We start from the raw sequence: 14,443 nt of genomic DNA on the forward strand, positions 1-14,443 counted from the left end.
TCTGTCGCCACGCAAACAAAGATTCCACTGGTAAGGCAAATAGGTTGTAAAGCAAAACCCTGGAACCATGCACTCCATTTTGAAGTTGAGTAGCAGACAATTGTCTTCCTTTTCCTCTTTCACATATTTGCCACAATAGAGAAAATAATGCTGATCAAGCTATATTTTGGCTGAGTCATGTTCATTTATTGTGGAGTTGCCCCTCTACAATTTCCTAGCGCTTTCACCAACTACCTTACTCGTCATTGGGCGGCTACTGGCTCAGGTGCTAGAGCAGATTTCCCATTGATCATAACATTGAGTTATTCAGGTAAGTTGAACACGCACAAACGCAATTCAACATAGATGAAGATTATCATTTCTAATTATAAATTAAATAGATTTTAAATTAATAGATATTTACTTGGGTTTAAAAGGAGCAGTTAATCCAAATTTTTCTGGAAATCTGAGAAATTTGACTAGTCTATATTTTTATATTAAGTAGTACCAGATAACAGTTCTTTCCAGGAAAGGTTTGAAAAGGTTTAAAGAAACCTCCACATAAAATGTTCAACAAGTGCAGATCATTTACTTTTTATGAACAGATTAGGTAGATTTGTTGTAATTCCTCTAGTATCTGACATGAAAAAAACCATTTCTTTTAGTTTATAGCACAATGTATCCAATGAGGAGCCTAATAAATCCAAGATTTCAGGAGTGAAGTCCTACTTCTCCTTTATTGCATAGTTTCATCCATCCCTCACCAGATTTTCTTACAACAAATCCCTCTGCAGGCACATCAAAACTGATTAGAATAAACTTGCATAGCCCAGTAAACTGCAATGAATCCCAGGAGGAAAATCCATCTTATGTGATGCATTTAATTCCTGGGGTTTCTTATGATATAAATACTGTAGTTCTCACACATCTCTTATAGTGCATTCATCAGTACAAAACTCTTTCTGGACTCCCTGAAGCAGCTGGAGTGTATTTAAAAATCACCCCTAAAAGCATTACAAAATGCTGTTACAACAGACAAAGCAGTGCATTGAATATACTCAGCGCTTTGAGCGTAAATTGTATTGTGTAGTACGGAGGGGTGTAAAAGGAATGATTTCACAATCAAAAGACGAAAATAATAGAACATTTTGTGCTCCCCAAAAAACTGCTCAGAATATTATTTATGCCTGAGATCTTCTTCTGAAGATGTACCATGGCCACTTTGGTTTAAAGTTTAAAAAAAAAACATCAGCCTAGCAAGCTGGATGTTATTTGGTGATTTTATGATAAAAAGGCACAACATGAATGTTCTAAGTCACGGTGGAATCAGATCGAACAGTAAATGCAATGCAAAAATGTGCAAAAATAGTGTCAATGTGCTCAGTCTCATCCCACATAATGAAATACCTGTATGACAAGGATGTTTAGATCTCTCAACCAAAGCTAAAGAATATAAAATCTGGTACTATAAAAGACAAAGATCAAAATAAACCGGTAACTGTGTGATTCTTTTTCAGTAACTGACAGGATACTGGTTAGCCGCAACTTTAGAATCCAATAGCTGCCTATTTTCAGGGTCAAAAGAAACTTGTTGACTTTCAGAAAATATTTTGCCTGAAACGTATTCTGAAAATGAAAATGGCCTCTGTTCTATTTCTATGATCTGACCAGTTTGAAGCCTTGCCCAGTGTCCAGGATCGCTGGTGGAAACCAGTTGAGTTTGACTCTCTTGAGACATCGCACGCAGACGCTGCAGAGCCACAGCACGTTCAGACCACCGCACCACAGCGCCAACTGAACCACCGGGTACGTCATCCGAGGAAAGTACACGCTCCAGTGGCTGGTGACATCGCTTCCTGTCGGCAGGTGCAGAGTGTAGTCGCTCCAGTGTTTGGAGATGCCGTAGTCGGCAGAAATCAGCCTGCCCCTCTCAGACCACTGGATGTTGCTGTTTAAGTTGCAGTTATACTCCACCCACTGAGAGGTGAAATCTCCAAGCTGAGGGGGGTCCTGCTCCACGTCCCTCACACGAGCGAGCATTGCTCCCTGCACGGCCGCATACAGACCCTCCACCTTCCTGATCTCCTTCACCCACGGCAAGGAGTTGTCACAGTCGAGCACCAAGATGAGGCGCGAACAGAAGCTGCCGTTCTTCTCCCTCCACCACTCCAAGATCTGCTCCAGACGAAGAGTGTCACCTCCTGATGAGGAACACGGAAACCAGCTGATTACAGACCACAGAGAAACAAACTACATATGTGGAGAATAAGTTTCCCAGGTTACTAGAAATCCCGCTGACGGTAAGAAGACAGATTCAAAGTGTGACCTCGGATTCATTCTGGTTTGTTTTCTAATTCTGAAATTGCGCAGAACAATCTTGTAAATTAAGATGTGGCCAGAATTTTAGTTTAAAACATTCAAAAAATGAACTAACCTTGAATGAAATAACAGTTCTGGAAGATGTGTGCAAGCGGGGAGTTCGCTACACTACACAAGCTCTCTTAGCTTTTTTAGTTTAATAGTTCAATAAAAAAACAAATCAACTCTAAAACTGTCAAAGGAATATTCATACACCTATTTTCATTATTAAACAGAAAAATACAGTTGTACACTTGAAATCAAGTTTCTCTCGGTCACTGAATTAATTGCCAAGTTTCCTCTGGCCTAAATACTACCTGAGAGCTTTTTCCACTGTGTAACAAAATTCTGAGGGAAATTGGAAAATAAAAAGCATTAAATTTGGAGTACTTTCTATACAACTGATTATCCAGCCTAACTTCTTATTATATTACCATTCAAATACCCTTACTAATCATAACTGCTTCGACTAGATGCCCCCCTCACCTGCCAGTGCCCACTCTCCAGAGTGGTGACTATGCCCGCTGTAGAAGATCACGTAGGTGTCGTGGCGAGGCCCGTCTGCTGTGCGAAGCTCCAAGAAAGATTTGATCTTGGCCTGCAACGCCTCCAGGGTCACCCCACTGGTGGAATAGTCGCAGCCAAAAGCCTCAATCAGGTGGTGGGCGAAAAAGCGCTGCACATTGTTCAACATGCCTGTAGAGCGCCGGTTCAGCTCCTGCACCTGGCCTGGAGGCAGCAGCGTGGGCTGACCGTCAGGACTGCACGGCAGACAAAAATAAGACACAGGCGGAAAGCGAATGAATCACGTCCATCTAGTACAGTCATTCAGCACAAGTCGGAGAGAATTCATGAATACACAGACAGTCCTGCTGCCTTTCACTTACAACTCACTGGTTGCAGGAATGTAAAATTTGACTGCTGACAAACCTGTAATTATAGATCTTATATGGCTAAAAAACTTAAAACTTGAATCACTGTGCAGGACAAAGCACAGAACAGCTATGTCTTACTGTTGTGTGGCAAGATACGCTCTCAGGAATAACACACAAAATACTGATTTTAAAGCTAGGAAATAATTTAATTTACTTCTTACAATTGTCTTCATATCATGGGATTTGACAGTCTACCTAAATTTGGCTGGTAGCCTTATTGTTTTCTTCTCTTACAGTAGTTATGCATTACACACTACCTGCAGTAGTTGGTGGGGATGACCACTGCATAACCCACGCAGGTTCCTCCCAGGCTGCTCCCGAGCTCGTGGAAAAGACCGTGGAACAGAGACTCCAGAGGCAGGACTAACAGGAACATACTCACAAAGATACTGCTGGAGGCCTGCAGAGCACATTCACTAGTCAATTCACAATTGAGTCACGCTACACTGACAGAGTATGACCTATGAGTGTGAAGGAAAGTGCTGTTACAAACTAACGTGAATCTACATGGAATTCTGAAACATTTTAGCAGAATATAATACATTTATTTAGCTGAGAATAAGAATATGCTCCTAAAAGTTCTCACTGTGAAATAGCGATGTGGAGTAGGTGTAATAAATAAGTAATACAAATAGTTTATATTGTATTGTTCAGTTTAGGAGACTCAAATCAAACCAAAGGGGAAATTGAGAAATTAAGCAATTAAAGATGACTTTTAAGAACACGTAATGTAAATGGAAGGCACATTCTCAGATTGTCCCTAAAGTGTGGGACCCCCACAAGGATTTGCAAAATGATTAACAAGAGAGGAAAGCAGAAAAACACTATTTCTGCTATACAAAATTATATTTACTTCCCCGACTTTTCTCAAATCTTCAGACATATGCAACCAATAATGAGGGGTCCCAAATAAACACTCATTTCAAGGAATCTCATGCCAAAAAGAAGGAAATGGTGGTCTAAAAGGACATGACAACGTTATGACCACAAGTGGACTTCCTCCCTAACTGTGGTCGAAATATTGTCATGTCCATGTTGAATAAAATGAGAACTAGGAATTAGATAGCAGTGTACAGTGTTTTTTTTTCCTTTTGTGCAGAACAGATTATTGCAAATAATTTATGGATGTGTGTGTGCCTCCAGATGATTAACTGCTGTTGCATCATTAACAATGAAATTATATTATTTCCATATTTGCACCACGTTGGATTTATACAGCCCTGTGGTATTCAGCTGATCTTGTGTGGTACCTATAAAAAAAAAAGGAAAAAATACATGTTGTCTGGCTGCCTTTACCTGCCAACACAGAGCAGCAACAGCAACCGTTGACAGAAGCGTGAAGAGCACCAGGCGTTCAGAGATGAGGCAGAAATGTCTCATGCCCTTCGAGGCCATAACCTTGTCCAGGCCGCTGACACCTGACCCCTGGGACAAGCACACTCTCTGGCAGTCACTGAGCTTCGTGTGAAAGCCCCACACTGTGATGACAAACACCATGTGGCAGATGGCCCAGAAGAACGCACAGACCACGATGCCTGGGATCATGAGGTACCACTGGTCCAGACCTGTCAGCTTCCGAGCGGCCAGAACGATGAAGGTCACTTCCACCATCATCAGAGGCAGGAGAGACAGCCGGCGCCACAGGCCCCGCCACACCAGGAAAGGCTGCCAACGCTCGGTCACAGAGAGACCACTGAAGTAGACATCCAGCAGGGGGTCGCAGATGAGCTGGCTGAAAAAGCAGGCGAGCGCAAAGGGGTTGATGGTGATGTTCAGGGACTTGAAGAACAGCACGCCGGTGATAACAGCGAAGCAGGCCAAATTGGGAAGAGCCAGGAGAGCCTTCATACGGAGGGCAACCATGACCGTGGCCAGCGCCACCACCAACACCATCACGCTCCAGGACTTGTGCATGAGCAGAGCCGTGCTGGCGGCGGCAAAGCCCGCCAGCTCCTGCCGCTCTGCCGAGGTGAGGAAGGCAGGACGGTACCTGGTACATCCAAACAGTCTCTCCAGCAGCGCCCACAGCGTCCTCAGAGCCACACTTGCCAGCAGCAGGTAGTTGGCCACCTGCTCCTTCAAGTCGCTCTCCAGGTCGGGACTGTTGAGGAAACACTGCAGGCCCAGCAAAAAGCCGAACCACAGGTGGAGGAGACTGAGGCTGATCCTCTCCATGCTGAAGTAGTAGTACACAATACAGGATATTCCGAGGACGATCAAAGCCAAAACGAAAATGACAAGAAGAGTAGATTCCGCTGTGCTCTCCCACCGGGCATATAGGCCCAAACAGAGGGCGACCAGCAGGTTGAGACCGGACAGGTAGCCCAGCCACCGGACAGACGACCACATGCTCACATCTCCGTTGACCTCCTCCAGCCGGGTCATCGCTGCATGAAGGCAGTGGCTGACACAGTAGCGCAGAATACGACACATTTTGATATGAAAGACTAGCGTTAACCATCCAAAGCCAGAAGCAGGTACTTTGATGAGTTATAGTCCGTTTGCTGTCCGTTGCGACACCAAAACAAACTTTAGCTAGCTAACTTGTTGAGAGTGGCTAGCTTAGTTACCGTTAGCACGGATAAACATTTAACATACATCTTGACGAGCGTTGGTTTTGTTTTCATCTGATGTCCGATGCGGTTTTAAAACTTCTAAGACATAGTGCCCAGACACCAGCTGTCAGTTGTTTGCAAGACATATTACTTCAAAAAGTTAGGCACGACAAAAGTTGAGTCAGATGACAGGCGCCATGACGCTGACTACGGCAAGTAGTGAGAGTCAAACGCGTTTTGCCAAAGTTAATGTATTTTATTCGATTTTCATACTAAATCAGTTTGGCTTTTACATCTAAATGAGATTACTTACATTTTCCGGAGCATTCTATCGCATCTCTCGAATATCGTTTCTCCAAAAATGAACTTTTACAACCAAGAATGAGAGGCAACTGAATAAAACAAAAATTGTACCAGTTCTATTTCCGTTTTATGTTCCTGATTTGAGGAGGTTTTGGGGAATAACTCACACAAGGTTATTTCTGCCTACTGCTGAAGCACTTTAGTCAACAATACTCAATTAAGCAGCAGCTGCAAAAGGCCCATTCTTGGCTCAAAATGTAAGCAAAATACTGAGGTCATGAGTTCAATTCTCCCCATTGCAACCATACCTTCCTAAGAAAAAGGAAAGAAAAATAAATCCTGTAAAATTGTCTTTTAATATCTGTATTTTGTCCACATTCAGCTGCTGCTGCAACACTGCAATTTCACTTCGGAGATGAATAAAGTGCCTACTTATCCATTTATCTATCTATTTACCTTATAGTTTCTTTTTTTTCTTAAGGTAGTAAGGTTTATTGGACTTTCAGTGAAATACTAGAACTGGCTGGTAAAATACCCACCACCTGTAAGTTTTAAGTGTAAACTTAACTCCTGAAAAAATATACATGAAGACCCAGCCTCTGTGTCAAAATGGCCTCAAAGGCTAGGTATAATACAAATAATGTTCAGTATTACTACATGCAATGAAATAATGAGGCCTCATGATACAGGCCGCCGTGTCTTCAATTGTTACTGATGTTGACAAACATCCCTTCCTAACTTCATTAGCAGTACACAGGGCAGTATTTTTAGGTGTTCAAAAGTAAAAACATACAGTACACACAAACAAACCCACACCGTCACCTTACGTTTACATTCATTTATAAAAGAGAAATACAAACATACTATAAGCACACGTTGTTCTGCATTGTTGAAAATGCTGATAATGTAGATGAACCATCTCATGCAAATGGAACCAAAGAAAGACTGGAAGACAAATGCACCAATTAATCACAAAACACTCTTCTTCAAAGTCTGATTTTGTATGGTACCGTTTCTATGAAAACAGGAGATATCAGCAGAGGGATGTGCATCAACTGGAAAACGATATGGCAACAACACACCGCATTACATCAACACTGGAAATGTTTCTTGTTAACCATTAATATGACAAAAGGAGACGGTTTGTATGTACTGTTTGGCTAGAGAAGCTTGATATTGTTTTGTTACAAAGGTATGAGTTTCGTTTTCTCCAGGGGCATGAAAGTCTGCTCGCAACATACAGCAAATGTGAACAAAGAAGGCACCTTCGACTTAATGGTATTATTATGGGCCCATCATATTGGTTGTAAAACCGTCATCATAGGAAAATAATTACATTTTGTGACACTCTTTGGGATCAATGATAAAGTGCCACAGACAAAACACACACCAACACAAATTCATTCCTCCATACACAATAACAAACCCAACCATACTCACACATTTAGCCTGCACAGGGACAGGCCGGAACACACGCTAACATTTCACCTGGTAGTGTCTTTAGCTAAAACCTCCCCCAGTAGGATACAGTATCTTCAGATCTGGAATCCCTTGCTATTGCTAAAATCTTCAGTTTCTCACCCGTTTCAGAGGTTCTGTATGACAAAACAGAAAATTAGTGCAAATCTTTCTGTCGAGGTGAATTTTCTGACTGTGATCAGTTCAGAACTGGATCTTTTTGGAGGCAAAGTACTGTATTTTCACAAAGTTACAAAATTGTGTCAAAGGATACTGGTGCTGTAAAGTCAGTTTGATACTACTTCTCTTTGATTGGGAACAACAACAATGTATTGGAAATATATCAGGAGATAATTCTGTATTAATATTTGTGGGGACAACGAGGAGGAGGAGAAAAGTGTAATACCTACTTTGAAACACTCGTACCTTGTTACACAATGAGTAAACACAGCTACAGTTTCACATTAGTAAACCTAGTAATACACCTACTGTATGTTTCTGAAAATGTTTAAAATGCTACAAATACCACTTTCTTGTAAAAGATACACAAATCATTTAGAGGATGCCAAGTTAAAAGGGCACTGCCACACGTAACACTGGACAACACCAATGTTTTGACTGTTGAGAATATATATTTCAAAACAACAAACTTTCTTTTTTTTTGTCTTGGAAAACTAAATGCACATCAAGAATTTTCAGAAAATCTAGCTGCATGATTGCAACATAAGCAAGCGTACCAGTCCAGTTATTCCATTTCAGTCTCTCCAGTGCAATCATACTCCTGTCAGACCACTCGGGTTGCTGTATTTGCGTTTTTGTACTAAGCCACCTGCCACTCTAGCTTATTCAAATAGAAACTGAGTACAGAATGTAGAGAAGCTGACTTTTATTATTGAGAGCTGATTGGAAGATGGGATGGAAATCAATGAGCAGGGAGTTTAGATATCTTAAGGGCATTCACTTTCCAACTTTTAAAAAACCTAGATATTTATCAAAATATATCCATCTTAGTGTGTGTGTGTGTGTGTGTGTGTGTGTGTGTGTGTGTGTATGCGTCTATGTGTGTGTGTGCTCTCAGGAGTGTGGATATGAGAAAATAATCTGTAAACTTCGGTCTTTCACACTGTGCAAACTGCATTGTTTCGAGGACAGGGAGGAGAAGTCGGAGAAGAATGCAGCAGGTTAAATTTGGCAGCGCAGCAGTTGAAGGGGAGGTTACAGTTATGTAGAGAAAAGTGGGGTGGGGTAGCTGGTTTAGCCTAGCTCTGAAGCAGGATGGGGTCTTCTAGCTCATAGAAGCCAGGCACTGAGCTGCTCTGGCTCTCCCCAGAATCTGAATCATAGGGCGTGTCAGGTAGCTCCGTGAAGCCCCAAGCCAGCTGGTCATCCTCAAACTCGGAGCGCACCTGCACGGGCACGTCGGCACACTCTTCCTCCTCATTGGAGTGGAAGTCCTGAGGGATGTAGAGCATCTCAGGGTAGTTGCGGGACACCAGGTCACTGGTGGTGGCAAGACACACCTTACGGAAGGCGATGAGATGCATGTGGGAATACTTGACGTATTTGTAGCGCTTGAAGCCCAGCGACTCCACCGCGACGCGCCAGCTGCGCATCATGAGGGCATGGCGGTTTTGGTGGGAGGAGTCGGGCGTGATGATGAGCAGCAGGCCGTGCAGCTCCAGCAGCTCATGGGCCTTCTTGCAGCAGATCCAGCGCTGGTATGGTGAGGGAAAGTAGGACAGGAGCAGGGAGAAGACCACCACGTGGAAAAGCTGGGCAGGCAGGCTGTCGATAGGGTTGTGGAGCTGGCGGAGGAAGGCCTCTACCGCGTCACCTGCCAGCTGGAGAGGCTGCTGGAGCTGAAGGTTGAGGAAGTCACACTTGTACACACTCTGAAGGCGAGACAACAGGCAAAAAGTCTGCACTTACAAATGGTTCAAAAGGTGATCTTTTGCACTTTCTCTTGAACTTTCATTGTCATTCTACCTATGCACCGTCTCCTTGCAGCTGCAAAATGCAAGGCGCTTTTTGTTCTGCTTTCTGAGGAATGTGTTCACACAGACCGTCTAACCACAACGCTGATACTCCTGCATGAGTCATTTCTGCTGCTGCTTTGACTGTAATGCCAGCACCGAGCCACCAGACAGGAAGACCTCAATGCATTTTCTTTTTGTCAACAAAGATATAAAATATGTTGTCACTGAAAAGTGAGCAGAATAAATAAGCACTCATACCTCAACTGCAGGCACTATGTCAATACCAACTGTAAGGAATTCATCAAACTTCAAGAAAGGGTTGAAGCAGCTTCCCACGTCAAGAAGGCGCATTTTCCCCAGCTGAGAGATTGAACTACAACACAAAGGGGAAGAAGTGTCATTGTCAATAGCTTACTGTCAAACCAACATGCAACTTTTGCATGTATTTGTCTTGCTGCAACCGAAATGTTAAATTTAAATAAAACATCTGGTACAGTGAAAAACAAACATATTTACGTAATTAGCTATCATAGTATAATACTATAATATAACAATATAGTAATATTATATAACAAAATGTTTTCTACAACCTTATCAAGACAAAAGTATTATGTTAACTTTCACATTGGATTATTAGGGCAGACACTTGATCCACATGTATTTACTAAGCATTTCAAAAATTTAATGGAAACTACAGAAATCATGAGCTGTGTGAGTTTTTGTACCCCTGGTGTCAGAACACAAGGATACAGATGGTCTGCATGGAAAAACTGTTTTTGTATACAAAAATTTAATCATGAACAAGACACCCTTACTGCTGGGCAGATCATCATGAAGTTTGGTATGGACCTACGTGGTCCTCGGAGGAGGTTTTTGCCTGTACATACGCTATCTCAACATTTAATGGCAATCATTATGTAAGTGGCATTTTAAACAATTACGCCTGACTAAATGTAGGCTTTTAATATAACTTTTCACCTTTCACTGCTGAAGAGTGCTCAAAGAATGTTTTCTTTTCTGTTCACATTACACTTACTGATTATTTTCATGCTACCAGATTGAGCTTGGGATGATGCTGAGGTCAAACTTTACATTCTATTCCAGCAGCGAGGCTCTAATAAGAGCAACAATCATCAGTATATGTAAGTATTCTGCGCTTTTATATTGCATGTAATATACACTTCAGACTGTAGGGGTCACTATCAGGGCTTTGGAATTGTAGAAAAGTTGTGGGCAGCTTGAAAATCCATCAAACGACAGATCCACAGTTACTGTCACTATAACAGTAAAGAATGTGGATTTCTTGCAAGAAAGATTCTATAAATATTATTATATAGGTCATACTTTATACAAGTGCTGTGCAGTATGAAATTGGGAAATACACTCTTGTTGTTGCTACAACTTACCTGGGCATGGTGCTATACGGTTGGACACTTACAGATGCTGCAGTCAGACCCATGGCAAGCGTGGCACTTTTCTCATCCTTTTCTAACATTCTTTTCATCCCACCATCCAAAAAATATTCTTGACAGACACTGTGGAAGTGGAATCAAAACACTACTCAAACCACACTGTGAAGGGGACAACGAATTGTCACAGAAACACATCCTACAGGTTCAGATGAGTCAGACCTCACTGTCATGAGGCGTACAACTGCAGCTGAAAGACGCCTGAAGACATTTGAACGCGGTCGTACCTGCGACACCAATCAATGCGTCCCTCTCCTTCACAATTCTTGGTCCAGTGGTTGTCAGCAAGATTCTTCATGGCGAGGGCGTACTCACTCAGCGTCTGCTCATCCTCACAGTGCTCGCGCCAGATTTTGTCAAAGTCGCCCACTGAGGAAAAAAACACAACACATGAAATCAGGACAGAATTAACAAATAAGAACATAAAAAGTAAATCGCAGACCTAGCTGGTATCATTATGCTGCAGACCTATTTGTCTTCTTTTAGTCTGACACGTCTATCCACAGCCAAGTAGCAAACATTCACAACCTACTTACCAACTTTGGCCATCCCCTTTAGCACCGAAACATTACACAGTACTTCTTTGGAAAAACCTGCTAAAAAAGCTCAGGCTACATTTACTGCTACATTGCCTACATGTTCACACGTCTCAGCCAGCACATAAGTGGAACTGTTTCTCTGAAAATCATCCTCAAATTGCCATTTGACAGTAATAATAATGTCCACAAAAATTCCCTTCAGCAAATCTTCAGAGTTACCGAGCAGTTTATAGCCTGTAGCATAGGCAAACACACTGATAAGGGAGAAATCCCATGACCACGAGGAAAAACGCTCTATCAGATTTGCAGAAATGAAAGGACAACAAGAGGAGTGGTGGTAAACAGCAGCAGTCTGGAAGCATGACCACTGTGGTTCAATGCCAAGCCTACCAGATCATGCTTTACTTATTAACCAATCATGAGGTCTGCTAGCAGGACAACCTCTCTTTGCTGTTCTAGTCTCCAAAACAACCAACTAGTCTCTCCTGCTCTTGACTAAACATGACTGGATATAACATCGCTTTTTAGTTTGTTTGTTTATTTAAAAGGAGGAAAAGTAGGACAGAGCCTACACAAGTAACTGCAAAACATGACCTTTTAATGCATTTCTTACTACACAACAGTAGAGAATGTGGCCACATTTGCTACAGCACAAGACTGATGTGTGACTGAAAGTCCTTCTTTATCAATTGTTTTAAACTAATAAACGTTTGGTGGTGAGTCTTCTCTTTCTGCAGTTTACTTTGATAGTAGTGAAATGGTCAAAGGCATATTTTTGATTCAGAGGCAAATGAAACAAACAAGCCAACATAAACAACCTAAAGCATGATATTTTTGGCTTTTAAATATGCAAAATCAAAAACATCCTATAGCCTGTCTGTTCTGCGATTGCAATATCAATTTGTCTTTTTGCGTTCCCCTCCACAGTACGAGTTTCCTCAAAAATAGAAAATGCGAGAGAGAGCGAGAGAGAGAGAGAGAGAGAGTGCAGCATCAACAACAGTTCAAAGTGTCTGGGTCGGTAGGCGTAGTCACAAGTTTTTAAATCCAGGGCACTTCAGCATTGTTGGTAGGCACTTGAAACAGTCTTTGTGATTGAAACAAACCCCTCTGTCAGTGCATTAAAGTTAAATGTCAAGTTTTGTCTCTGAGAAATGTTGACTGACACTTTGATGTCATACGTCAGCACTGAAGTATTGCGAAAGGGGTTTTTCCACACTTCCCATTTTGCATCATGCTCTTATCCAGATTGACTCACAATAGGAAATAAGATGTTTTGGCTCTCCGGAGAGAAAGCTGCTGAAGAACACGCACTGACTCCTGTGGAAATCCAACCCCAAGACGCTTTTAGTTATAGGGGATCAATTAACTCTTCTTGTTTCAGCCACTAGAACACAAACACTTGAGAGAATGAAGCCGCACCTAGTTTAGCATTTTTGCATCAGGAAAGGTCGATTGCGGTCTTGCTAATTTCACTTACTGAGTGAAGACAGATAAGGTGATCGAGAATAGCATCTCAGGTGAACTTAAAACATTTTGTCACAGTCTCAACAGATATAATATCATCTGACTTTTTTTTTTTACTTCCACAAATCACAACCATCCTTAAGTTGTATCCAAAGTGTCAGTTTAGACCTTAATTTTACCTATGAGTAATAAATGGGGAATATTTCTCTAAAACGTGAGATAAAAGGGTGAAAACTTTAGTCTCTGATATTCTCAAGTGACACTTTCCACCTGTCTCTAACAGGCAACGCCAAAGATTACTTTTTAGGACAGTAGGAGTGATTTATTTACCTTCTATAAACATGTACAAACTCTTCACTGACATGATGCCAGACATCCGGTCATACTGGTATTGGGAAAAAAATATACTAATGTTACTTCCTGGAAAAAAGGTTAGACTCAATCTCTTTTCTTTTAATTTAGAACAAATGGCCAATCTCTGCCTTAGCTGCGTCCCAAGATAACCAGGACTTCCTAACCGTCCATGCCTGCATTTTGACATATAATCATTTTAGATCCACTTATTCTAGCCTCATATTTTCAAACCAACTGTCTCGTTTGTAAAAGCTGCATCTGTGGGGAACTTTTTGACAATATCTGATGTAAGACATACTGACTTAGAACCAAGTTTTCTAGTTCTGAATAACACCAAAGTCAGAGATAAAGCTAATTTGGTCGTAAAAGTTGCATCAAATGTTTGTTCAGTCCACAGAGTTATCATTTATTGGCAATAGAAAATAATTCTCTGTCAAGAGATATGCACTGTCTCTCATTAGCAACCTATTATAGTCTTAGTTTTCAGTTTACTGGAGAGATAACACATGTTTACATTGGTGACTAAATAAACTGCAATATCACTTAATGTTATTGTTAAGTAGCTTTAACGTTAGGCCTTGATTGCTGAATGCAACCCCCACTGCTGCTGTCTGCTGTCTACCCAGCCTCAACACAACGTCGTTAACTTAGCTAGCAGGGGTAACGTTAGCGGCTGGCAGAGTAACTTGCCTTTACTGGGATTAACGTTACTGTCAACGGAAACTGATTTAATGTTGTATTTGCAAGCTAACGTTCAGTGTTAGCCATCGGCTGCAGGGCCACAGAGACACAGAGGCCCACTAGGGCTGCTTAACGTTAACGTTACCCTCTCTATATTTCCTGCGCAGTTTTCTGTGGACGTTTTTGACGACCCCCGACAGCTTCTCCTGCTCCCTCTTGCACGGTGCTTCTTCTGGAATCGGCATGTAGAACAGCTCCGGGTGGTTTTCCGTCTCCCCTGTCTCGACATTGTCCCTGAGGTCCATAGCACCGTACCGCCGATGCTGCCTCCGCCAGTTGCTTCCCCTTTTTCCAGCTGCAAAACGACCG

The 14,443-nt window shown here is 42.0% G+C and overlaps 2 protein-coding genes across 3 annotated transcripts; both read right to left on the reverse strand.

Annotated features, from left to right (window-relative positions):
* Positions 1-688: 688 nt before the first annotated feature.
* On the reverse strand, positions 689-6,035 carry tmem168b (transmembrane protein 168b). The gene is made up of 4 exons (XM_038705879.1): positions 4,569-6,035; positions 3,530-3,672; positions 2,824-3,098; positions 689-2,180 (listed from the first exon to the last, which is right to left on the reverse strand). The coding sequence occupies exons 1-4, from the start codon at positions 5,703-5,705 to the stop codon at positions 1,636-1,638; spliced, it is 2,100 nt and encodes a 699-aa protein (XP_038561807.1). The 5' UTR covers positions 5,706-6,035; the 3' UTR covers positions 689-1,635.
* Positions 6,036-6,953: 918 nt separating this feature from the next.
* bmt2 (base methyltransferase of 25S rRNA 2 homolog) lies at positions 6,954-14,443 on the reverse strand. 2 transcript variants are annotated; one of them, XM_038705883.1, is made up of 5 exons: positions 14,220-14,443; positions 11,261-11,402; positions 10,971-11,099; positions 9,823-9,937; positions 6,954-9,480 (listed from the first exon to the last, which is right to left on the reverse strand). In XM_038705883.1, the coding sequence occupies exons 1-5, from the start codon at positions 14,377-14,379 to the stop codon at positions 8,848-8,850; spliced, it is 1,179 nt and encodes a 392-aa protein (XP_038561811.1). In that variant the 5' UTR covers positions 14,380-14,443; the 3' UTR covers positions 6,954-8,847. The 2 variants fall into 2 exon arrangements, with proteins under 2 accessions (XP_038561811.1, XP_038561812.1); XM_038705884.1 differs by lacking the exon at positions 14,220-14,443 and adding an exon at positions 11,570-12,444.

The sequence above is a fragment of the Micropterus salmoides genome, unplaced genomic scaffold, assembly GCF_014851395.1.
Source record: "Micropterus salmoides isolate LMB-PRFRI ecotype aquatic unplaced genomic scaffold, ASM1485139v1 Ms_hic_scaffold_8, whole genome shotgun sequence".
In the NCBI taxonomy this organism is placed as follows: domain Eukaryota; kingdom Metazoa; phylum Chordata; class Actinopteri; order Centrarchiformes; family Centrarchidae; genus Micropterus; species Micropterus salmoides.

Excerpts from the sequence above, each read along its gene's own strand:
- tmem168b (XM_038705879.1), bottom strand. The coding sequence starts at position 5,705 with ATGTGTCGTATTCTGCGCTACTGTGTCAGCCACTGCCTTCATGCAGCG. Across the intron at positions 3,099-3,529 it reads ATCCCCACCAACTACTGCAG|TCCTGACGGTCAGCCCACGC; the intron begins GTAGTGTGTAAT and ends TCTGCCGTGCAG. Across the intron at positions 2,181-2,823 it reads TGGAGAGTGGGCACTGGCAG|GAGGTGACACTCTTCGTCTG; the intron begins GTGAGGGGGGCA and ends GTTCCTCATCAG.
- bmt2 (XM_038705883.1), bottom strand. The coding sequence starts at position 14,379 with ATGGACCTCAGGGACAATGTCGAGACAGGGGAGACGGAAAACCACCCG. Across the intron at positions 11,403-14,219 it reads GCGCAGGAAATATAGAGAGG|TGGGCGACTTTGACAAAATC; the intron begins GTAACGTTAACG and ends TTTTTTCCTCAG. Across the intron at positions 9,938-10,970 it reads CCGTATAGCACCATGCCCAG|TTCAATCTCTCAGCTGGGGA; the intron begins GTAAGTTGTAGC and ends TTTGTGTTGTAG.